The following is a 24,009-nucleotide window of genomic DNA, read 5'->3' as shown; positions in this document are numbered from 1 at the left end:
TGCTGTTGTCTGAAAATGCAGAAAGTGCCATGGAGAGAGATCGGTTCATGAGTGCCATGCAGGCCAAGGAGTTTGGCATCATCGACTCCGTCCTCGAACACCCACCAACGATCGAAGCGCCCACCGAGACAAGCTAGCCCACGTCAAGCTCGTCAGACATGCTTTTGTACATTTGTAACAATTTTCACAGATTGAGAGCAGTAAAACGGAGAACACCTGTTCACAGCAGCCTCTCGTATCTTGCCACGTGGCGATAGTCACAGTGCTGTTGTAGTAACAAGAGTTCCTGAAAACTTAAAACTTTATGCTGAGGTTTCTAGAGAAAGATCTTGCACTGCAATTATTCGGCCACCGTGAGAAATCTTGGGTGGTGCATAGACGTTTTTTCTATGATTTGGTGCAGCTTCTTTGGGAAAGCCCGTTCTTGCTTCTTTTATTCTTCTTTTAAGGCTCACTTTGGTTGTGATGCTTGCCTCACAATGTTTACTAGACTGCCGAAGTGTTTAATGTTCACAGCAAGGGCATATTATTGTGTAATTTTGTGCGTAGAAATAATATCAGTACTAGATGACAGTTTATGAATAGAAATGGTGACCAGGTCTGGTCAGTGTTTTTTTTTTTTTTCCTTTTCTTTGATGTAACGTTTTCAAAGCAAATGGTAGCAGTCAAGTGCTAAGTGAGATTAGTAATCATTGCTGTATTACACATTTTTAATGACAAATGAGATTTAACAGGGCTAATATAATGAGCCACATCAATTTTGTTTTTACACGCTGTACAGACAAAGCCAACAAAAGTCTGTGTAACGTGCATCAGTGCAGTGTACAGAAACAGAAGTGCCAGGCTTTCCTCTAGTATTCTTGGTGTGAATACTCTATGTCTGAAATTGCATGTGTGCTAATTATGATAGTGACATGCACGTAAGTGTAATTAAATGCAAGGCTACATTGAAAACTAAATACAAGGCTACATTGAAAATGAGAGAAACGGGTAAAGAGCAGGGATCATATTAACCAGACAGACATCTCGGTAGGTGTAATGTGACAGCATTTTTCACTCGATTCTCTTTCTTAATGTCCACCGGTCACAACTGGGCAATCCTAATGTTAGTGTTCGTGAAGTGCATCTTGGGCCACTGACAAGTGAACAAAAAAAATGGAATAGAATTGTAGCATTACCCCAGCCCTGATTGGCTAGCCTGCATGAGGGCAGAGAGATTGAGGTCGAGCAGATAGAAAGATCAGGCACAATAACTGACAGCTTGCGTGAACAGCACGAGATGCAGCATGTGTATGTGGCCATTCAATGCTATCGGCTTTAGCAGTGTCAGCCGCATGCCTAGCTTTTCAGGCCACAATATACCTGCGAATTCTTTTGTACTTTCCAGAAAGTTCATGAATTCAGGCTTGTTATAGAATCTTGCAAAATGCCTGGTTTTTATGAGACAAATTCCGTTTGCGAAAAAAACTTGGGGCTCTGACCATACCCTTGGAAGTCTTCCAATTGATAAAGGACACCAGAAGGACACTTGCTTGGAGCAAGTTTATTCTGACAGTTTCACGAAGCAGGCGAAATCGGCAATAGCAGAGTCACTGAATCAGTCAGGGATCTAATAATAGTGCATTGCTTGCTAGTTTATGCCATTCAAGTTTGTGACAGCTTGTGTGCTGCATCTTAAGGTAAATTGCCATTAATAACTTGTGTATGGATCCCACTTGGGGATCCATACACGGCATTATTTGAAGATATGCATAATATTCCCCTCTCCCCCACCACATTTTTTAAAGTTCCCAAGGTTGGCAGGTGTGCAATAATGATGTGTGAGACTGTTCACCCAGTATCTTTGCCTCTGCTAGGGTTCAGGCAAGCAATTGACTTAACGTATTTACACGCATTGTGGAAAAAGCAGAATATTCACATGCACAGAAAATAAACAAATGGGATATTCCCACTTTTCTAGCGTTCACACAAATCTCAATGCAGTAGGAGGATTTAGTGAAGCACTATAGGGGAAGATTTCAGACTACAGTTTGTACCTGTAAGTGTCCGCTAAAAAGGTGCCTGGCATTTTTAAAACTTTCATTTTGTGTGGCAAATGAAGGTCTTAGACCTCGAAACCCTAGAATAAATGCTGGGAAGCCTCAGAGCATCGTAAATAATTTTATATAATAGCCTCTTTATGCACTGGTTTCCGTATAGTTTCCCAGGAGGTTACTGTGCTGTGACGTCTATATGGTTGAACCTTAGATTTGTGAAATTGCACCTGACACAAAAATATGTTATATCCTAAATTTATCACACAGCCTGATATTGGTGAAAAAAATTCAACGATTACAATACTCACTAATGCAAAATTTGAGCGCAGCTGTATGTGTGTTTGCATTTCGCGATATATTGAGTGCCATAGACAATCTGTCTCGTGCTGCACATTGCAAACGGAGCAAGGTGTGGTGAGACTGCGTCACTAATTGGGAGATTGAGATAGGCAGTGCGTGGGTGACGTGTGGGCGCGATTAACGGCAGCCGCCGCACAGACAGATCTAGCTCTGCTCATGCAGCACTTTGTTTCCATATGTCATAATGCTGGAAGCGTTCGTGGCACATGTTATCGATGGCGTCATTGACGTACAGACGAAAGCACGCTACTCTGGTGCCATCTCGTAGCGGTCGTTGCCGCAGAGCCCATCTTGCACTTTCGCCATACACTCCTCCTCCGCTTTCCTCCTCATCCTCTCGTTGCTATAGCAGTCTCATCCCCCGCTGTGCTTTACGTTCGCTCTTTCATCTTTTGCTGTGCTCATTTGCTCAGTTACGCCCGCTAAATGCAGGAATGCACGCCTAGGAGAGCGTGCTCTAAAAATCTGTTTGCAATCGGCTCATGCAAAATGAACGTAATCATATGCCCTTATGCCTCCATAGGACTCTTGCTTGATCACCAACAGGATGCACTGGCATGAACTTATCGATGCAGAGCTTCCCGTATACAGCCACTTGGCCGACCATTGCCAAATCGTCCCAGCCATTCATCACATCTCTAGATTCAATTGTATTATTGTACACAAATATATCCAAACAGGCAGATAACTGACCACCACGAAACCCTGGGCAAGGCTGAGAAGGCTTTAAAAAAATAAAAAGCTACGGTTATGAAGTATATTTTTCATTAATGCAGGACAGTGTGAAAAAGAAAACACAAATTCCAACCGCAAGCATTTCAAATATATTTAAATAATGTACACAAATATAATAGAAAATAATAGACTACAAGAGCTTCTTGCTCGTTGACATTAAATTAAAGAAAATACGCCAGTGCTAAATAATTTTCACTTATTCTTCTTCCGGCCTCGCTCGCCTTTGCCGGCCGACTTCTCGAGCTTCACGGCGAGGGCGCCCCGAATGTGCTGCAGGCAGCTTTCGTCGAATGGCGCGTTCGCGGCTCCTCGCCGGAAATCGACATGGTCCAGCTCGACCCGAGCGGACGAGGAAACGGTGCGCCCATCCGGCAGACCGCGCTAGCCGACGCACGGCCGTCGACGCGGCGGCGCGGTTTCGCCCCGCGCCGCCCGCACCGTGCGGCCGGCATCGCGGCGGCGGAGGGTCGTCCCGAGCAGGCGGTCCCTTGCGGCGCGGCTGCTGGAGGGGGCGCAGTCGCAACGCCGCCGACTTTTCGCCTTCACGTTTCCGCGCGTCACCGTCGGTCGAGACCCGGAACCACCTGGACCAGAGGAGCTGCCGGAATAGCAGAACGCATGGAACCGCGGGCGACGATTCGGAATCCCGACGACGGCGGGCGAGGCGGCGTCGCTCGGCGATGAGCACGGTCCTCGAAGTCTGGTTCCGGCAAGCGTCCTCGGTTGGCAGTTCTTCGACGGTGGACGCAGCGTTGACGTCGGTCGGCGGGGCTTGTTCTGCCGCTCTTCTCCGCGCAGTCCTCGTCCACGGACGCCCACCGGACGACGCGGTATCGCACAAACGACGTCGGCACCGGTGGGTCTCGGTATCGGCGACGTCTTCGGAAGTCGGGGCTGGCGTTCCTGGCGTTCGCTTGGCATCGGGCGCCTGTTTTGCTGCTCCGGAGCCGTCATTCGAGGCGGCGGGACCCCGCTACCGATTCGACCGCTCTGGTCTTCTCTGGCGGGCGGCGTCTCCTAGCTGGCACTCTGGCTTGGCGACGGTAGCGAAGGCTTGAATTCTTTCGCCGGGGGGTTTGAGTGCGATCTTGCTCGTTGCGTTCAGGAGACGTCCGTCTTCGACCGCTGCCCTTCTTGAAAGACTGCGGGTCGTCGAGAACACGAAATGGAACGACCGTCGACGTGTCTCGTGACCGCGTGCCAACGAGGCCTCCTGCACGTGCGCGTGTGTGCGTGCAATACCGCCAAGCGATTTTCATTTTCCTCGTTTTACGGTGACCTTTTAGTCCGTGGTTCAAGAAGAAACATTACATCGAAGCTTTTTTCATTTTTTAGTCATTTTATGGTTCCCCAATGGTCAGTGACATTAAAGTGCACCTATAGTTAATTATACGTACTTGAACGCTTTCCCGCTGGTTGCTGATGATGGTGGCTTCACCAATCAATTACACAGACTTGCACGTACCCGCCATAGAAGTTTTTACACTTCCGAATCTATAATGCATGTGCACACCCATATTGGTGGAGTTGGCCAAGAAGATATTAATAAAGATTTTTCTTTTGGAGAAAGTTTCGACACTATAGAGAAAGAAAAAGAGCACTTACCGTTTCCTGTGATGAAATTCTGAGAGAGAGTAATCCCTACAGGAGACATATATGTTAGCATCTTAATTGATTGCTCTTAGTAATGAACATCACAGTCGAGCACATTAGATATAAAACGATATTTCCGTGCTGCCTCCCTCCCCCCCACCACAGAGAAGAAAAGAAAGAAAGCCAATGCCATGAACAGTTCTGCCATGATAGTTTTGCAGTGAACCTGAAACTATCGAACATTACTTTCTCTCGTGCCGCCGTTTTCTAAGACAAAGAAAATTATTAGAATACTTATTTACCGAACTTGACCTCTCGCTAACCTCGCCAACCATTCTTTCTTTTGGGGCGACTTCACTGGGATCCAGCCACAGGGATGCCTTTCTGGAAGTTTACAATTTTATTAGAGACACAAAAAGAGTACCTTGCTGAATTTCTAAAATTATCCATAATTTAAATTATTTCATTTCTTTACGTTTACTTATTTTATCGGAATTCCTAACATTTAATTACACTTCTAAATTACAGTACTATCGTCCCACGCTTCACTATACAAATCTAGTTTCTCTCTACTTCTAACCATACGGAAAACCACCTGCTTCTTGACCAATCCCCTATTGTGGGTACGCGCCACTGTCTGGGACACAAGACAAGACAAGACAAGCAGGCAAAAGTTGTGTGAAAGAAGGCCAGCAGTGTACATTGCGTTGCACTATACCACTCAAATGTGAGAATAAAAAAAAACAAAAAATAGTGATTTTAGTCACAGCATGGCTTCTGCACCAAATGAATGCTTCATTCGATCTAGGCACTCAACAGCAGAATGGGCACATGTACTTTCTCAGCTTCAGTGCACTATAGTAACAAACCAGGCTAGCTGTTTTCATGACTTTATTATAATAATGATTTTTTTTTGCATCAAAGGCAATGTAATGTATATGTTGTCTAATATGGCATTATCTTTAAAGCTAAGCTTTATTCACAAGCACTGCTGGCCTTTGCTGGCTACCTGCTGCTGCAGTTATGCGTAACAGCTCGCACACAGAAAAAAATAATAATTACTTTGTCAAATCGCAGAATCGCACCTTGGTGTACCATGCATAGTGACCAGATGGCCACATTCCGCACGCATACTTCCCTTGTACCAACTCCAACTAGCTATCCAAGATGATTGGCATGTGTGTGGTGTTGCATAGAATGTAGCTGTTTTCATGAAGTCACAGAGTCAACAATAAATGGAAGAACCTTACCACTGTCTTTTTCTTTCACTTTGTATACCTCTCTGCATCATAAACTTTACCCTCACCCTTCTTCCATTGACAAGCAACAAATGTCACCTTCGTCCTTGTGCCATCAGTGCGTTGACATCTCATAGTGAGCATGAAGATAACTCACCATCAGCATCTTTATGAACCTTGTGCAAGATGTTGTAGCTGCCTTAAAAAGTGGCTCGTAGCAATGAAGGGGATTGGCCACGCTGGATGGATTGAAACGTACGCCCAACGACATTCAAAAGGGGCAAAGGCGAACATTCAGAACGAAGCATTTGGCAATTAGCTGGCAACACAGATTTTGAGAGTACCTATGCATAAACTAAATAAATAAAAATAAACATAACTAAAAACAAAGTAATAATAATATGTCCCACAGTCGGCACCCTAGCCGCATAACCTTTCAGATGCTTCAATGAACTTGTGCAGAGCAGTAATCATCAAACCATTACTTGTGCCTAATTGACAGGCACCAACAGGCAAAATGTTTGGTGTTGTAAGTGCGAAACCCAGTTCACTAATTGGAAATGTGAGGAACATTCTATGAAGGAAAGAGAAGCAGTGGCAAGAAAAAAAAGAAGTGGTCAATAGTTTCTGGTTCATTACAAAAAGAGCAGAGGTTAGTTATGAATAAACCAGATCTAGAAAGGTAAAAATCTAGGCGGGGAACTCTACAGTGGAAGCTCGATAAGGTCGTCTCGCATTGGCATGAAAGGCATTTGCTCGTGTTCCACCGAAATTTTAGATGTCGAAAATAATCTGCAGGAAGCATGGATGATTCATTACAACTCAGAAATAAAAAGCGTTTAAATCTAGCTCCTGTTATAAAAGAGAAATCGGGAAAAACATTCAAGACCAGACCATTTAACGATGACAATGCGAGCGAGTCAGCAAGAGTCAATGAGTGCAAGGTGGGCTATACAATGATGTCGCAAGGATGAAGGCAATGTTCAACGCTTGTTGAGGGAAAAATCGTGAGCAGAGGTGTATGCACAGAGCAGTACGACACATGTGTAAATACGCTTAAGACTTCGCACCCCTTGCGTCAGAGCTGCACAAATACTAATTCCTGGGGATTGGCAGGAACGGGCACATACGCAGTGGGCAAAGAATGATGTAGGCCAGATATAATTCAAAGAAGCCATTGCAAATCATGCACTATTTCATTATGAGGTGTGCGCACTTTAAAATGCTTACGAAATTACACTTCCATGTTGTAATGGTGATTTATTCTTCAGTTTCTCGGAACATGTATATGTGCGCCCACTTGCACCAACTTGACGTTCAAGTATAGCCACTGAGCTAGTTCTTGTTCCCTAGTGAGATGGCCCAACCCACTCTGGGGGATCAGCCATAAATTGGGGGATGAAGGAACTGTTTTTCTTTTTTTGAGCATGCATCCTGCTTGCATATACAGTTAAAACTCAATCTAACGAAGCCCGATTTTAAGAAGTTCCCGATCTAACGAAGAAATTTCCATTCCCCGGCAGGTGCCTATAGGGCTCAATGTTGTCATCGACCCGAAGTAACGAGACTAACTTGGCAACTCGATTTAACGAAGTTTTTCCTGAAATAAATAAGTAAAAAAAGCGGTCACTTCTCATTTTGATGCAGATGGGTTTTCTTAAAGCGTGCTATCTCAAGCTAATGCTTTAAGACATCTAGGCGACATAGTCATGGCCCTAGCCTTATTTTGACGAGGCTGCACGTCACGCCCATGCAGAGATCAACGGATGCAACACCGCCTCGGTAGGGGCAGCAGTGGTTGCTTTCGTTATTTCATAGTTTATGCAACAGATAGCTTGATTAGTGTCAAATTCAATGCCGCGATAGCTTTTGCATGTCGCTATGTGACAATTTTAGGTTTCGAAGGAACGAAAAATTTCTTTCTCGATTTTACAAACTTCCAGATAAAATGAAATAATTAGCATGGTCATCACTTTGTTAAATAGAGTTCGAACTGTATAACTTCTATAGTAAATGCTTTAACATCCCAGTATTACCAAGTTGCATCAGACACAAAAATGCGTTGCTATATCTGCAACCTTTCAGCACACATGCCGATAATGGCAAAAAGGAAACATTTACGATTGCATCACGAAAAATAAGTAAACAATATCATGATGGCTCCATAGGCCTCGTTCTTGATCACTGACGGGGTCTATTGGCACAAACATATTGATGCAGAGCTTCCCGTAACTGCTTGTTGACAGCTACTCTGCCAGCCGTCAACTGTTGTAGCCATTCGTCACATCTGAGATGTTCTCTATATCAATATTCTATTGTATCAAACAAATATATCTGACTAGGTCGATACTGACAGACCAGCACAAAATAGGGGGTTAGGCCGAGAAAGCTTTAAACTTTAACAAGCAGCTTTGGCTTTGAAGCATTTCCTCTTTTCAGCAATGTAACACAGTATGAAAAGAAGAAAACACAAATTCCAATTGCATACCTTTCAAATATATTTAAATAATGTGCAAAACAGAATACAAAATACTAAATTACAACAATTTCTTGTATGTTAGCGCAAGACAAGGTATGAAGCCTGTTCCAAATAGTGTTCACTTCTTTTTCTTGCACCCTCGGTCGCTTTTTCGGGCCCCTTTTCTCGAGCTTCGCGGCGACGAAGCCCCGAATATCCTGCCGGCAGGTTTGCCCGACTCGCGCGCTCGCGCGGCCTCGCCGGAACTCGACATGGTCCTACTCGACCCGAAGCGGCGAGAAAACGGGGCGCCTATCCGGCAGACCGGGCTGTCCGACGCACGGGCGTCGACGTGGCGGTGCCGTTTCGCCAGGGTCCTCTGCGGCGCGGCTGCCGGAGGCGCCGCAGTCTCAACGCCGCCGACTTTTCGCCTTCGCGTCTCCGCGCGTCACCGGCGGTCGAGACCCGGAACCTTCGCTGCGCCGGGACCAGGGGAGCTGCGGGAGGAGTAGGACGCGTAGAACCACGAGCGACGCCGATGCTTCGGAATCCCGGTGACGGTGGGCAAGGCGTCGTCCCTCGGGGATCGATGAGCAGATCCTCGACGGTTGCTTCCGGAAAGCATCCTCGTCTGACGGTACACCTCGGCGGTGGACGGAGCATCGTCGACGTCGGTCGGCGGGGCTTCATCTGCCGCTCTTCTGCACGCGGTCTTCGTCCACGCGGACACCTCGGACCCGGTTGGTTTCGGCCCCCGGTTGGGTTCGGCAGCGGCGAAGTCTTCGGAAGTCGGCGCAGGCGTTCCTGGCGTTCGCGTGGCGTCGGGCGCCGGTTGTGCTGCTTCGATCGGAGCGGTCGCCGCGATGCGGTACGTGTGCGCAGCAGGCTGTCGGTTCGTCCGCTCCGCGACGTTCGAGTGCGATCGTGCTCCTTGCGTCCTTGGGACTTCCGTCGTCGACCGGTTCCCTTCTCGGGGGACTCGTCGTCGAGAGCACGAAATGGAACGGCCGTCGACGTGCCTCGTGTCCTCGTGCCAACGAGGACTCCCGCACGTGCGCGCGCGTACGCGCAGCTCCGGCAGGCGATTTTCATTTTTCTCGTTTCACGGTGAACTTTTATAGTAGTCTATGGTTGAAGATGAAATATTACGTTGAAACTTGTTCACATCATGTAAAAGCGCAATAAATTTACTCAATGGACACAACGATAAAGCGCAGTCTAGTCAATCATATGTACTTGAACGCTTTCAGGCATTATACTGCTGATGGATGATCATAGATGTTATATAAGGCGTCGCTGCCTACCGCAGCGCCATGAGAAGGCGCGTGCTTAGAGCCGCCCAAGGGGGAGGAAAATGAGGATGGAATAAAGGCAGAGAATGAGTAATGCCTCCATTGCTGTCGTACTGAGTAATATGCACAATATAACATATTTGGCGAAGAGGATTTAACAACCCAGGTGCTACCGGCTTGCCCTTCATCTGTGCCGTCGATTACTGCATATCATCCTCTACAATGAGTATTTCGGAGCTACAACCGCCACCCCCGTTCCTGTCGTCACCTGGACAACCGGTCATCCTATGGGAGCAATGGATTCAAGCGTTCAAGAACTACATGGTGGCGTCGGGCGCCTCTGACCTACCTGCCAGGCGTCGGAAGGCAATTCTGCTCAACTGCGTGGGCTTGGAAGGACAACGTATCTTCCAGGCTCTTACGCCGGAGGACGACCCGCGCTTTTTGGCTTCGAGCGCCACCGGAGGGACGTTGACAACTCCTACCCTAGATGAGTTCAACTGCACTATTGCGACGCTTGAAGGTCACTACAAGAGCTCTGTCAATGTCACCACAGTGCGTCACCATTTCCATCGACGTGCACAAGCCCCAGGTGAGACTGCGGTCGATTACGTCTCTGCGCTACGAGGTCGCGTAGGAGCGTGCAACTTCGGTGACTTGGTGGACTACATGATGCGCGACCAGCTTATAGAAAAAACTACTAGCGAATACTTGGGTGAACGTCTTTTACTGGAAGAGCCTCTTACGCTTTCCCGGGCCCTTACCCTTGCGAGACAGCATGATCAGGCGACTAGAGAAGCGAGAGAACTTGCATGACATGAAGCACAAGTGCATCACATTAAAAACACTAACACTTCAAATATGAGAGAAAAGCCCCGTGGCACGTGCACATGCTATACGACGCCAACTGAAAGTTGTCGAGCTCTGAAAGAGCAATAATGTTATCGTTGTGGTTCTTTGGACCATCTGACGAATCGTCTTCACTGCAAAGCTAAGACACATCAGTGTCGCAGATGTGGCAAGACTGGCCATCTGGAAAGGGTGTGCAAGTCTTTCTGAAAGTGTGACAAAAAAATTCAGCATGTCACAGTAGACGACAGTGATACAGCTGATACGGACAATCACATAAGTGTTTGTCAAATCTGGAGCCGTTAGAAGGGAATTTATGCAGTGTTGGAAATTGAAGGAATTTCCGTGTTGTTTCTGATTGACACTAGATCATCGGTTTCAATCCTAGCCGAAGAACTTTACCGACATCATTTCGATACTGTATTTCCTCTGACATCAACATCCATCCATCTCCTCGATTATTCTAAGTCAGCAATTCCTTTAAAAGGATGTTTCATTGCTCCAGTTTCATTTCATGGCCGATGCACTTCTGTACCTTGTGTTGGGAGGAACAACCATTCTTGGTTTAGATGGTATCGCGGCTCTGGATATAAAGATTCAAGGGTCGCCTCTCCGGTGTCTGCTAATGACGCAAGAAACTCCTGTGCTCCCTCCTGAATTACGTTCAGAGTTCAAGCACAACTCCAGCAGGCGATTTTCATTTTTCTCGTTTCACGGTGAACTTGGTTGAAGAAGAAATATTACATTGAAACTTGTTCACATCATTAAAAGCGCAATAAATTTACTCAATGGACACAACGATAAAGAGCATTCTAGTAAATCATATGTACTTGAACGCTTTCAGGCATATTACTGCTGGTGGATGATCAGAGAGACTTCTAAAATTCATTGCACAGTCGTTGCACCCGGCATAGAAATCCTTGGTCTTATATATTATATAGTGCATGCACACACCCTCAGTAGTGGTGTTGGTCAAAAAAAATATCAATAAAGCTATTCTTTTTTTGGAGAAAGTTTTGACGCGAAACGTAGACAAGGAAAAAGAAAGCCCTTTCTTTTTTGCTAAGATGATATTTTCATAGAGAGCAATCCTTACATGTTAGATGTATATTGGCATCTTAACTGATTGCTTTTGGTAATGGATATCACAGTCAAGCACAGGTCTAAAAATACATTTGTGTACCCCCCTCCCTCCCCCCCCACACAAAAAAGGTAGTGACATGAACAAGAGGAGGCCAAAGTTGCGTTAAAGTAGGCCAGTCTCTTATATTGCATTGCACGAGAGGTCTCACACATGGGAAGTGAAAAAAACAAACAAAAAGCTGTTAAGCACAGCATGGCTTCTGCACCGATTCAATGCTTAATTCACTTTGGGCACTCAACAGCAGAATGGGCACATGTGGTTCCTCACCTGCAGCAGAGTATAATAACCAGGCTGGCTCTTTTCATTACCTTTTCTTTCCATCAAAGGCAAGATATCTATCTGTTAATACAGCAATAGTTTTAAAGCAAAACTTTCTTCACAAGCCCTGCTGCCCTTTGCTGGCCAGCTGCTGTTGCAGTTACACTTAACTCATACACAGAAAATAAACACCTTGTCCAGCGGTGGAATAGTACCTGGTTTCCGCCGCACAATGACCAGATGGCCACAATCGCACACATTCTTTACTTATACCAACTCCAACTAGCTATCCAAGATGATTGGCATGTGTGTAATGTTGCGTAGCACATATGCCTGTTTTCATTAGGTCAGCACATAAAGAATAATGGAAGAAGCTTACCACTGTGCCCCCCCCCCCTTTCTTACGCATCCTGCACAACTCTGCATGCAACTCTGCTGCATGGGTTTGGCTTGGCTGCCTGGCATTGGATCTGCATATTTTTTTTTGTTTTGATGATGATGGTCCAACCTACTACAGCAAGCAGATGTGCATGCTTGTTCCACCCGCTCGTCTTGTTTTGCTCAAAACAGTAGCAGTGGAATGAAGCATTTCTGCAGGTGGCATGTACACAAAGTTTGTGACAATCAACAGAGTGGAAAATGAAGAAAAGCCAAAGGAACTGCATCATGAAGTACTGACTAATAACTAAAGGTTTTTTTGGGAGGGGCTGACAAAGAAATAGACAGTGTTAGCATTCTACGGACGAAATCATAAGCTCATTGCCATATAAAGATGGGAGAACACAGCACATGGTAATAACAACAAAGGAATGTTGTTTTACTTTACAGGCAAGTGTTACTAAAAAGCAACAAAGATATGCTAAGTTCTTGGCTTCAGTGTTGTCACATTGGTAATCTAGAGCAAATGCAGTGTAAAGCTCTGTTTCACATCCAACAAGCACCCTCTGTACTAGTTCCACGCAAAGCCATAGGTAGCTTAAGGTTAAACTTGCTTAGGCAACAAACCTATTCTGTAAAAGGTTCTGCAAAATTTTTTCACTTTTTGTTGAATGTTCATATTCTCTGTGTATTTTGCACATTTAGATGAAAAGTGATCATCCCTTTCGGGTACTTTTATGTCCATTCCTTAGAGGGTTAAAAAAGAGCAGCAAAAGTTACATAGCTGTCTGCACGCTGACTTTACAGTTTACCGTCAAGGAATGTAATTACTGTTTTAGTGCTAAAAATGGTGTGCTTATGCAAGCATAACCCCCTTTTGTTAATTGCATGTGGTTCAGCAATCAGGCGAGCAGTCTAGTCCTATTACCTTGCACTAGGAAAGGTATGCAAGGTATGGAAAAATCGGTCACATGACATATGAGTGCATCGGATCACTTAACGGCTAGCATTTTAATGAGAGAGGAGAAAAACACAGATGACAGCATCAATGAACTAACACTACTCTCTTTCCCCAAAGTATGGCTGACGGCTGATTGTAGAGACATGATGGACCGCTGCTCTCTTTATTAGCATCAGTCATATCTTATTCGCTGCATGTGCTCAAATTCAACGAGTGGCTTTCATTTGAAGATGGTTGTTGCCAGACTATAGTATTTCCCTGTCACTATTTTGGTATTTCCCTAGAAAAATATCGATGGCAATTTTGCTTTCTGATGTGCGCTGAATCATGTTGTGGAGGGCCAAGATGATCCTGCGACAGGCCATTTGCAAGGTCAAATTGATATTCAATCCATCATGTGAATCCAGTTAGAACTGTTTTGCACACTATAACCTATATGTCTTGAACAGGCTAGCCACTTGCAGCATCTTCTTCATTCAACTAAACTTCAACTGCCAAGACCAAGTACAGTTGTAAATAATTGAAAGAAATTTTTGTCCCAGCACAGTTTGCATAACCTTTTCACAGCCCATTGTGCTGACTCCTGCTGCTGTTGTCTGAAAATGCAGAAAGTGCCATGGAGAGAGATCGGTTCATGAGTGCCATGCAGGCCAAGGAGTTTGGCATCATCGACTCCGTCCTCGAACACCCACCAACGATCGAAGCGCCCACCGAGACAAGCTAGCCCACGTCAAGCTCGTCAGACATGCTTTTGTACATTTGTAACAATTTTCACAGATTGAGAGCAGTAAAACGGAGAACACCTGTTCACAGCAGCCTCTCGTATCTTCCCACGTGGCGGTAGTCACAGTGCTGTTGTAGTAACAAGAGTTCCTGAAAACTTAAAACTTTATGCTGAGGTTTCTAGAGAAAGATCTTGCACTGCAATTATTCGGCCACTGTGAGAAATCTTGGGTGGTGCATAGACTTTTTTTCTATGATTTGGTGCAGCTTCTTTGGGAAAGCCCGTTCTTGCTTCTTTTATTCTTCTTTTAAGGCTCACTTTGGTTGTGATGCTTGCCTCACAATGTTTACTAGACTGCCGAAGTGTTTAATGTTCACAGCAAGTGCACATTATCATGTAATTTTGTGCTTAGAAATAATATCAGTACTAGATTACAGTTTGCGAATGGAAATGGCGACCAGTCTGGTCAGTGTTCTTTTTTTTCCCTTTTCTTTGATGTAACGTTTTCAAAGCAAATGGTAGCAGTCAAGTGCTAAGTGAGATTAGTAATCATTGCTGTATTACACATTTTTAATGACAAATGAGATTTAACAGGTCTAATATAATGAGCCACATCAATTTTGTTTTTACACGCTGTACAGACAAAGCCAACAAAAGTCTGTGTAACGTGCATCAGTGCAGTGTACAGAAACAGAAGTGCCAGGCTTTCCTCTAGTATTCTTGGTGTGAATACTCTATGTCTGAAATTGCATGTGTGCTAATTATGATGGTGACACGCATGTAAGTGTAATTAAATGCAAGGCTACATTGAAAACTAAATACAAGGCTACATCGAAAATGAGAGAAACAAGTAAAGAGCAGGGATCATATTAACCAGACAAACATCTCGGTAGGTGTAATGTGACAGCATTTTTCACTCAATTCTCTTTCTTAATGTCCACCGGTCACAACTGGGCAATCCTGATGTTAGTGTTGGTGAAGTGCATCTTGGGCCACCGACAAGTGAACAAGAAAATTGGAATAGAATTGTAGAATTATGCCAGCCCTGATTGGCTAGCCTACATAAGGGCAAAGAGATTGAGGTCGAGCAGATAGGAAGATCAGGCATAAAAACTGATAGTTCGCGCGAACTGCATGATGTGCAGCATGTGTATGTAGCCATTCAATGCTATCGGCTTTAGCAGTGTCAGCAGCACGCATAGCTTTTCAGGCCACAATGTACCTGCGAACTCTTTTGTACTTTCCAGAAAGTTCATGAATTCAGGCTTGTTCTATAATCTTGCAAAAGCTTTGTCTGGTTTTTATGAGACAAACTCTGTTCGAAAAAAAAAAACTTGGAGCTCTCTGACCATACCCTTGGAAGTCTTCCAATTGCTAGAGGACACCAGACGGACACTTGCTCGGAGCAAGTTTATTCTGACAGTTTCGCAAAGCAGGCGAAATCGGCAACAGCAGTGCCACTGAATCGGTCAGTGATGTAATAATAGTGAATTGCTTGCTAGTTTGTGCCATTCAAGTTTGTGACAGCTTGTGTGCTGCATCTTAGGATAAATTGCCGTTACTAACTTGTGTATGGATCCCACTTGGGGTTTGTGCACAGGGCATTATTTGAAAATACGCATGATATTCCCCTCTCTCCCCTCATCTTTTTTAAAGTTTCGCAGGTTGGTAGGTGCGCAATACTCATGTGTGAGACTGTTCACCCAGTATCTTTGCCTTTGCTAGGGTTCAGCCAAGCAATTGACTTAACATATTTACATGCATTGTGGAAAAAGCAGAATAATATTCACATGCACAGACGTTAAACAGATGGTATATTCCTACTTTTTTATGTTTTTATTCCCTGTGCGTACAGTATGTTTCACCTAATAGCAAGTTTTGCTAGTATTCACACAAATCTCAATGAAGAAGGGGGTTTAGTGAAGCACTATAGTGTAAGGTTTCGCACTACAGTTCGTACCTGTGAATGTCCGCTAAAAAGGTAATCACCTGGCATTTCTAAATTCGCATTTTCTGTGGCAAATGAAGGTCCTTGACCTCAAAAGCCTCGAATAAATGCTGGGAAGCCTCAGAGCATCATAAATAATCATATATAATAGCCTTTTTATGCGCTGTTTTCCATATAGTTTCCCAGGAGGTTACTGTGCTGTGACATTGATATATGGTTGAACCTTATATTTGTGAAATTGCACCTGACAAAAATTTTTTATATCCTAAATTTATCACACAGCCTGATATTGGTGAAAAAGAAATTCGACACTTACAATACTCAGTATTGCGAAATTTGAGCACAGCTGTATGTGTGTTTGCATTTCACGATATATTGGGTGCCATGGACAATCTGTCTCGTGCTGCACATTGCAAACGGAGCGAGGTGTGGCGAGACTGCGTCGCTAATTGGGAGATTGCGATAGGCAGTGCGTGGGTGATGTGTGGGCGCGATTAACGGCAGCCGCCGCACAGACAGATCTAGCTCTGCTCATGCAGCACTTTGTTTCCATGTGTCATAATGCTGGAAGCGTTCGCGGCACGTCTTATCGATGGCGTCATTGACGTACAGACAAAAGCACGCTACTCTGGTGCCATCTCGTCGCGGTCGTCGCCGCAGAGCCCATCTTGCACTTTCGCCATACACTCCTCCTCCGCTTTCCTCCTCATCCTCTCGTTGCTATAGCAGTCTCATCCCCCGCTGTGCTTCGCGTTCGCTCTTTCATCTTTTGCTGTGCTCATTCGTTCGGTTATGCCCGCTAAATGCAGGAATGTGCGCCTAGGAGCTGTGCTCTAAAGATATGTTTGCGATCGGCTCATGCAAAATGAATGTAATCATATGCCCTTATGCCTCCGTAGGGCTCGTGCTTGATCACCAACAGGGTGCACTGGTATGAACTTATCTATGCAGAGCTTCCCGTAGACAGCCACTCGGCCGACCATTGCCAAATCGTCCCAGCAATTCATCACATCTCTAGATTAAATTGTATTATTATACACAAATATATCCGACCAGGCAGATAACTGACCACCACTAAACCATGGGCAAGGCTGAGAAGGCTTTAAAAAAAAAATAAAAAGCTACGGTTATGAAGTATTTTTTTCATTAATGCAGGACAGTGTGAAAAGAAGAAAACACAAATTCCAACCGCAAGCATTTCAAATATATTTAAATAACGTACACAAATATAATAGAAAATAATAAATTACAAGAGCTTCTTGCTCGTTGACTTTAAATAAAAAAAATTACGACCGTGCTAAATAATTTTCACTCATTCTTCTTCCGGCCTCGCTCGCCTTTGCCGGCCGACTTCTCGAGCTTCACGGCGAGGGCGCCCCGAATGCGCTGGAGGCAGCTTTCGTCGAGAGGCGCGTTCGCGGCCCCTCGCCGGAAATCGACATGGTCCAGCTCGACCCGAGCGGGCGAGGGAACGGTGCGCCCATCCGGCAGACCGCGCTAGCCGACGCACGGCCGTCGACGCGGCGGCGCGGTTTCGCCCCGCGCCGCCCGCACCGTGCGGCCGGCATCGCTGCGGCAGAGGGTCGTCCCGAGCCGGCGGTCCCTTGCGGCGCGGCTGCTGGAGGGGGCGCAGTCGCAACGCCGCCGACTTTTCGCCTTCACGTTTCCGCGCGTCACCGTCGGTCGAGACCCGGAACCACCTGGACCAGAGGAGCTGCCGGAGTAGCAGAACGCATGGAACCGCGGGCGACGCCAATGATTCGGAATCCCGACGACGGCGGGCGAGGCGGCGTCACTCGGGGATGAGCACGGCCCTCGACGTCTGGTTCCGGCAAGCGTCCTCGGTTGGCGGTTCTTCGACGGTGGACGCAGCGTCAACGTCGGTCGGCGGGGCTTGTTCTGCCGCTTTTCTCCACGCGGTCCTCGTCCACGGACGCCTAGCGGGCGACGCCGTATAGCACTGACGACGTCGGCAGCGGTGGGTTTCGGTATCGGCGACGTCTTCGGAAGTCTGGGCTGGCGTTCCTGGCGTTCGAGTGGCATCTGGCGCCTGTTGTGCTGCTCCGGAGCCGTCATTCGAGGCGGCGGGAGCCCGCTGCCGATTCGACCGCTCTGGTCTTCTCTGGCGGGCGGCGTCTCCTAGCTGGCACTCTCGCTTGGCGACGGCAGCGAAGGCTAGAATTCTTTCGCTGGGGGGTTCGAGTGCGATCTTGCCCGTTGCGTTCTGGAGACGTCCGTCTTCGACCGCTGCCCTTCTCGGCAGACTGCGGGTCGTCGAGAGCACGAAATGGAACGACCGTCGACTTGTCTCGTGACCGCGTGCCAACGAGGCCTCCTGCACGTGCGCGTGTGTGCGTGCAATACCGCCAAGCGATTTTCATTTTCCTCGTTTCACGATGACGTTTTAGTCCGTGGTTCAAGAAGAAACATTACATCGAAGCTTTTTTCTTTTTTTAGTCATTTTATGGTTCCCCAATGGTCAGTGACATTAAAGTGCACCTATAGTTAATTGTACGTACTTGAACGCATTTCCGCTGGTTGATGATGGTGGTTTCACCAATTAATTACACAGACTTGCACGTACCCGCCATAGAAGTTCTTACACTTCTGAATCTATAATGCATGTGCGCACCCATACTGGTGGAGTCGGCCAAGATATTAATAAAGCTTTTCCTTTTGGAGAAAGTTTGGACACGTAATATAGAGAAGGAAGAAGAGAGCGCTTACATTTTCTTGTGATGAAATTCTGAGAGAGAGCAATCCCTACAGGAGAGATGTATGTTAGCATCTTAATTGATTGCTCTTAGTAATGAACATCACAGTCAAGCACACTAGGTCTAACACGATATTTCTATATTTCCATCCCCCTCCCTCCCCCCCCACCAACAAGAAGAAAAGAAAGCCAATGCCATGAACACAAGCAGGCAAAAGTCGTGTGAAAGTAGGCCAGCAGTGTACATTGGATTGCACTATACCACTTACACGTGAGAATAGAAAAAAAACAAAAATGAAGTGATTTTAGTCACAGCATGGCTTCTGCACCAAATGAATACTTCATTCGATCTGGGCACTCAACAGCTGAATGGGCACATGTACTTCCTCATCTTCAGTGCACTATAGTAACAAACCAGGCTAGCTGTTTCCATGACTGTATCATATTTTTTTTTTTTTGCATCAAAGGCAATGTAATGTATATGTTGTCTAATATGGCATTATCTTTAAAGCTAAGCTTTATTCACAAGCACTGCTGGCCTTTGCTGGATACCTGCTGCTGCAGTTATGCGTAACAGCTTGCACACAGAAAATAAAAATAATTACTTTGTCAAATGGCAGAATTGCACCTTGGTCTCCCATGCACAGTGACCAAATGGCCACATTCCGCACGCATACTTCCCTTGTACCAACTCCAACTAGCTATACAAGATGATTGGCATGTGTGTGATGTTGCATAGAACGTACCTGTTTTCATGAAGTCACAGAGTCAACAATAATTTGAAGAACCTTACCACTGTCTTTTTCTTTCGCATTGTATACCTCTCTGCATCATAAACTTTACCCTCACCCTTCTTCCATTGACAAGCAACAAATGTCACCTTCGTCCTTGTGCCATCAGTGCGTTGACATCTCATAGTGAGCATGAAGATAACTCACCATCAGCATCTTTATGAACCTTGTGCAAGATGTTGTAGCTGGCTTAAAAAGTGGCTCGTAGCAACGAAGGGGATTGGCCACGCTGGATGGATTGAAATGTACGCCCAACAACATTCAAAAGGGGCAAAGGCGAACATTCAGAACGAAGCATTTGGCAATTAGCTGGCAACAAAGATTTTGAGAGTACCTATGCATAAACTAAATAAATAAAAATAAACTTAACTAAAAACAAAGTAATAATAATATGTCCCACAGTCGGCACCCTAGCCACATAACCATTCAGATGCTTCAATGAACTTTTGCAGAGCAGTAATCATCAAACCATTACTTATGCCTAATTGACAGGCACCAACAGGCAAAATGTTTGGTGTTGTAAGTGCGAAACCCAGTTCACTAGTTGGAAATGTGAGGAACATTCTATGAAGGAAAGAGAAGCGGTGGCAAGAAAAAAAGAAGTGGTCAATAGTTTCTGGTTCATTACAAAAAGAGCAGAGGTTAGTTATGAATAAACCAGATCTAGAAAGGTAAAAATCTAGGCGGGGAACTCTACAGTGGAAGCTCGATAAGGTCGCCTCGCATTGGCATGAAAGGCATTTGCTCGTGTTCCACCGAAATTTTAGATGTCGAAAATAATCTGCAGGAAGCATGGATGATTCATTACAACTCAGAAATAAAAAGCGTTTAAATCTAGCTCCTGTTATAAAAGAGAAATTGGGGAAAAACATTTAAGACCAAACCATTTAACAATAATGATGCGAGCGAGTCGGAAAGAGTCAATGAGTGCAAGGTGGGCTATGCAACGATGTCGCAAGGATGAAGGCAATGTTCGACGCTTGTTGAGGGAAAAATCGTGAGCAGAGGTGTATGCACAGAGCAGTACGACACATGTGTAAATACACTTAAGACTTCGCACCCCTTGTGTCAGAGCTGCACAAATACTAATTCCTGGGGATTGGCAGGAACGAGCACATATGCAGTGGGCAAAGAATGATGTGGGCCAGATATAATTCAAAGAAGCCATTGCAAATCATGCACTATTTCATTATGAGGTGTGCGCACTTTAAAATGCTTACGAAATTACGCTTCCATGTTGTAATGGTGATTTATTCTTCAGTTTCTCGGAACATGTATAGGTGCGCCCACTTGCACCAACTTGACTTTCAAGTATAGCCACTGAGCTTCTTCTTGTTCCCTAGTGAGATGGCCCAACCCACTCTGGGGGATCAGCCATAAATTGGGGGATGAAGGAACTGTTTTTCTTTTTTTTGAGCATGCATCCTGCTTGCATATACAGTTAAAACTCAATCTAACGAAGCCCGATTTTAAGAAGTTCCCGATCTAACGAAGAAATTTCCATTCCCCGGCAGGTGCCTATAGGGCTCAATGTTGTCATCGACCCGAAGTAACGAGACTAACTTGGCAACTCGATTTAACGAAGTTTTTCCTGAAATAAGTAAAAAAAGCGGTCACTTCTAATTTTGATGCAGATGGGTTTTTCTTAAAGCGTGCTATCTCAAGCTAATGCTTTAAAACATCTAGGCGACATAGTCATGGCCCTAGCTTTATTTTGACGAGGCCGCACGTCACGCCCATGCAGACATTAACGGACTCAACACCGCCTCGGTAGGGGCAGCAGTGGTTGCTTTCGTAATTTCATAGTTTATACAACAGATGGCTTCATTAGTGTCAAATTCAATGCCGCGATAGCTTTTGCAGGTCGCTATGTGACAATTTTAGGTTTCGAAGGAATGAAAAATTTCTTTCTCAATTTTACAAACTTCCAGATAAAATGAAATAATTAGCATGGTCATCACTTTGTTAAATAGAGTTGTAACTGTATAACTTCTGTAGTAAATGCTTTGACATCCCAGTATTACCAAGTTGCATCAGACACAAAAATGTGTTGCTATATCTGCAACCTTTGAGCACACGCGCCGATAATGGCAAAAAAGAAACATTCACGACTGCATCACGAAAAATAAGTAAACAATATCATGATGGCTCCATAGGCCTCGTTCTTGATCACTGACGGGGTCTATTGGCACGAACATATTGATGCAGAGCTTCCCGTAACTGCTTGTTGACAGCTACTCTGCCGGCCGTCAACTGTTGTAGCCATTCGTCACATCTGAGATGTTCTCTATATCAATATTCTATTGTATCAAACAAATATATCTGACTAGGTCGATACTGACAGACCAGCACAAAACAGGGGGTTAGGCCGAGAAAGCTTTAAACTTTAAGAAGCAGCTTTGGCTTTGAAGCATTTCCTCTTTTCAGCAATGTAACACAGTATGAAAAGAAGAAAACACAAATTCCAATTGCATACCTTTCAAATATATTTAAATAATGTGCAAAACAGAATACAAAATACTAAATTACAACAATTTCTTGTATGTTAGCGCAAGACAAGGCCTGAAGCCTGTTCCAAATAGTGTTCACTTCTTTTTCTTGCACCCTCGGTCGCTTTTTCGGGCCCCTTTTCTCGAGCTTCGCGGCGACGAAGCCCCGAATGTCCTGCCGGCAGGTTTGCCCGACTCGCGCGCTCGCGCGGCCTCGCCGGAACTCGACATGGTCCTACTCGACCCGAAGCGGCGAGAAAACGGGGCGCCTATCCGGCAGACCGGGCTGTCCGACGCACGGGCGTCGACGTGGCGGTGCCGTTTCGCCGCGGTCCTCTGCGGCGCGGCTGCCGGAGGCGCCGCAGTCTCAACGCCGCCGACTTTTCGCCTTCGCGTCTCCGCGCGTCACCGGCGGTCGAGACCCGGAACCTTCGCTGCGCCGGGACCAGGTGAGCTGCGGGAGGAGTAGGACGCGTAGAACCACGAGCGACGCCGATGCTTCGGAATCCCGGTGACGGTGGGCAAGGCGTCGTCCCTCGGGGATCGATGAGCAGATCCTCGACGGTTGCTTCCGGAAAGCATCCTCGTCTGACGGTACACCTCGGCGGTGGACGGAGCATCGTCGACGTCGGTCGGCGGGGCTTCATCTGCCGCTCTTCTGCACGCGGTCTTCGTCCACGCGGACACCTCGGACCCGGTTGGTTTCGGCCCCCGGTTGGGTTCGGTAGCGGCGACGTCGTCGGCGCAGCCGTTCCTGGCGTTCGCGTGGCGTCGGGCGCCGGTTGTGCTGCTTCGATCGGAGCGGTCGCCGCGATGCGGTACGTGTGCGCAGCAGGCTGTCGGTTCGTCCGTTCCGCGACGTTCGAGTGCGATCGTGCTCGTCGCGTTCTTGGGACTTCCGTCGTCGACCGGTTCCCTTATTGGGGGACTGCCCAGGGAGCGGGTCGTCGAGAGCGCGAAATGGAACAGCCGTCGACGTGCCTCGTGTCCTCGTGCCAACGAGGCGTCCCGCACGTCCGCGCGCGTACGCGCAACTCCGGCAGGCGATTTTCATTTTTCTCGTTTCACGGTGAACTTTTATAGTAGTCTACGGTTGAAGAAGAAATATTACGTTGAAACTTGTTCACATCATGTAAAAGCGTAATAAATTTACTCAATGGACACAACGATAAAGTGCAATCTAGTCAATCATATGTACTTGAACGCTTTCAGGCATATTACCGCTGGTGGATGATCATAGATGTTATAAAAGGCGTCGCTGCCTACCGCAGCGCCATGAGAAGGCGCGTGCTTAGAGCCGCCCAAGGGGGAGGAAAATGAGGATGGAATAAAGGCAGAGAATGAGTAATGCCTCCATTGCTGTCGTACTGAGTAATATGCACAATATAACATGTTTGGGGAAGAGGATTTAACAACCCAGGTGCTACCGGCTTGCCCTTCATCTGTGCCGTCGATTACTGCATATCATCCTCTACGATGAGTATTTCGGAGCTGCAACCGCCACCCCCGTTCCTGTCGTCACCTGGACAACCGGTCATCCTATGGGAGCAATGGATTCAAGCGTTCAAGAACTACACGGTGGCATCGGGCGCCTCTGACCTACCTGCCAGGCGTCGAAAGGCGATTCTGCTCAACTGCGTGGGCTTGGAAGGACAACGTATCTTCCAGGCTCTTACGCCGGAGGACGACCCGCGCTTTTTGGCTTCGAGCGCCACCGGAGGGACGTTGACAACTCCTACCCCAGATGAGTTCAACTGCACTATTGCGACGCTTGAAGGTCACTACAAGAGCTCTGTCAATGTCACCACAGTGCGTCACCATTTCCATCGACGTGCACAAGCCCCAGGTGAGACTGCGGTCGATTACGTCTCTGCGCTACGAGGTCGCGTAGGAGCGTGCAACTTCGGTGACTTGGTGGACTACATGATGCGCGACCAGCTTATAGAAAAAACTACTAGCGAATACTTGGGTGAACGTCTTTCACTGGATGAGCCTCTTACGCTTTCCCGGGCCCTTACCATTGCGAGACAGCATGATCAGGC

At 46.3% G+C, this 24,009-nt stretch overlaps 1 protein-coding gene across 2 annotated transcripts in view; it reads left to right on the top strand.

The window, feature by feature from the left end:
• Positions 1-24,009, top strand: part of ClpP (Caseinolytic protease proteolytic subunit) — a 35,589-nt gene that overhangs the window by 7,660 nt on the left and 3,920 nt on the right. Inside the window, exon 6 of one of the 2 annotated variants that reach the window (XM_075672869.1) lies at positions 22-223. The exons of the other annotated variant lie outside the window; for it this stretch is intronic. Within the exon in view, the coding sequence (XP_075528984.1) occupies positions 22-137 (116 nt within the window). The 3' untranslated portion in view covers positions 138-223. Of the gene's footprint in view, positions 1-21; positions 224-24,009 lie in introns of those variants that run through there. 2 annotated transcript variants of the gene reach the window in all.

This window comes from Dermacentor variabilis, chromosome 10 (assembly GCF_050947875.1).
Source record: "Dermacentor variabilis isolate Ectoservices chromosome 10, ASM5094787v1, whole genome shotgun sequence".
In the NCBI taxonomy this organism is placed as follows: domain Eukaryota; kingdom Metazoa; phylum Arthropoda; class Arachnida; order Ixodida; family Ixodidae; genus Dermacentor; species Dermacentor variabilis.
This window is presented reverse-complemented; position numbering and strand designations above follow the sequence as displayed.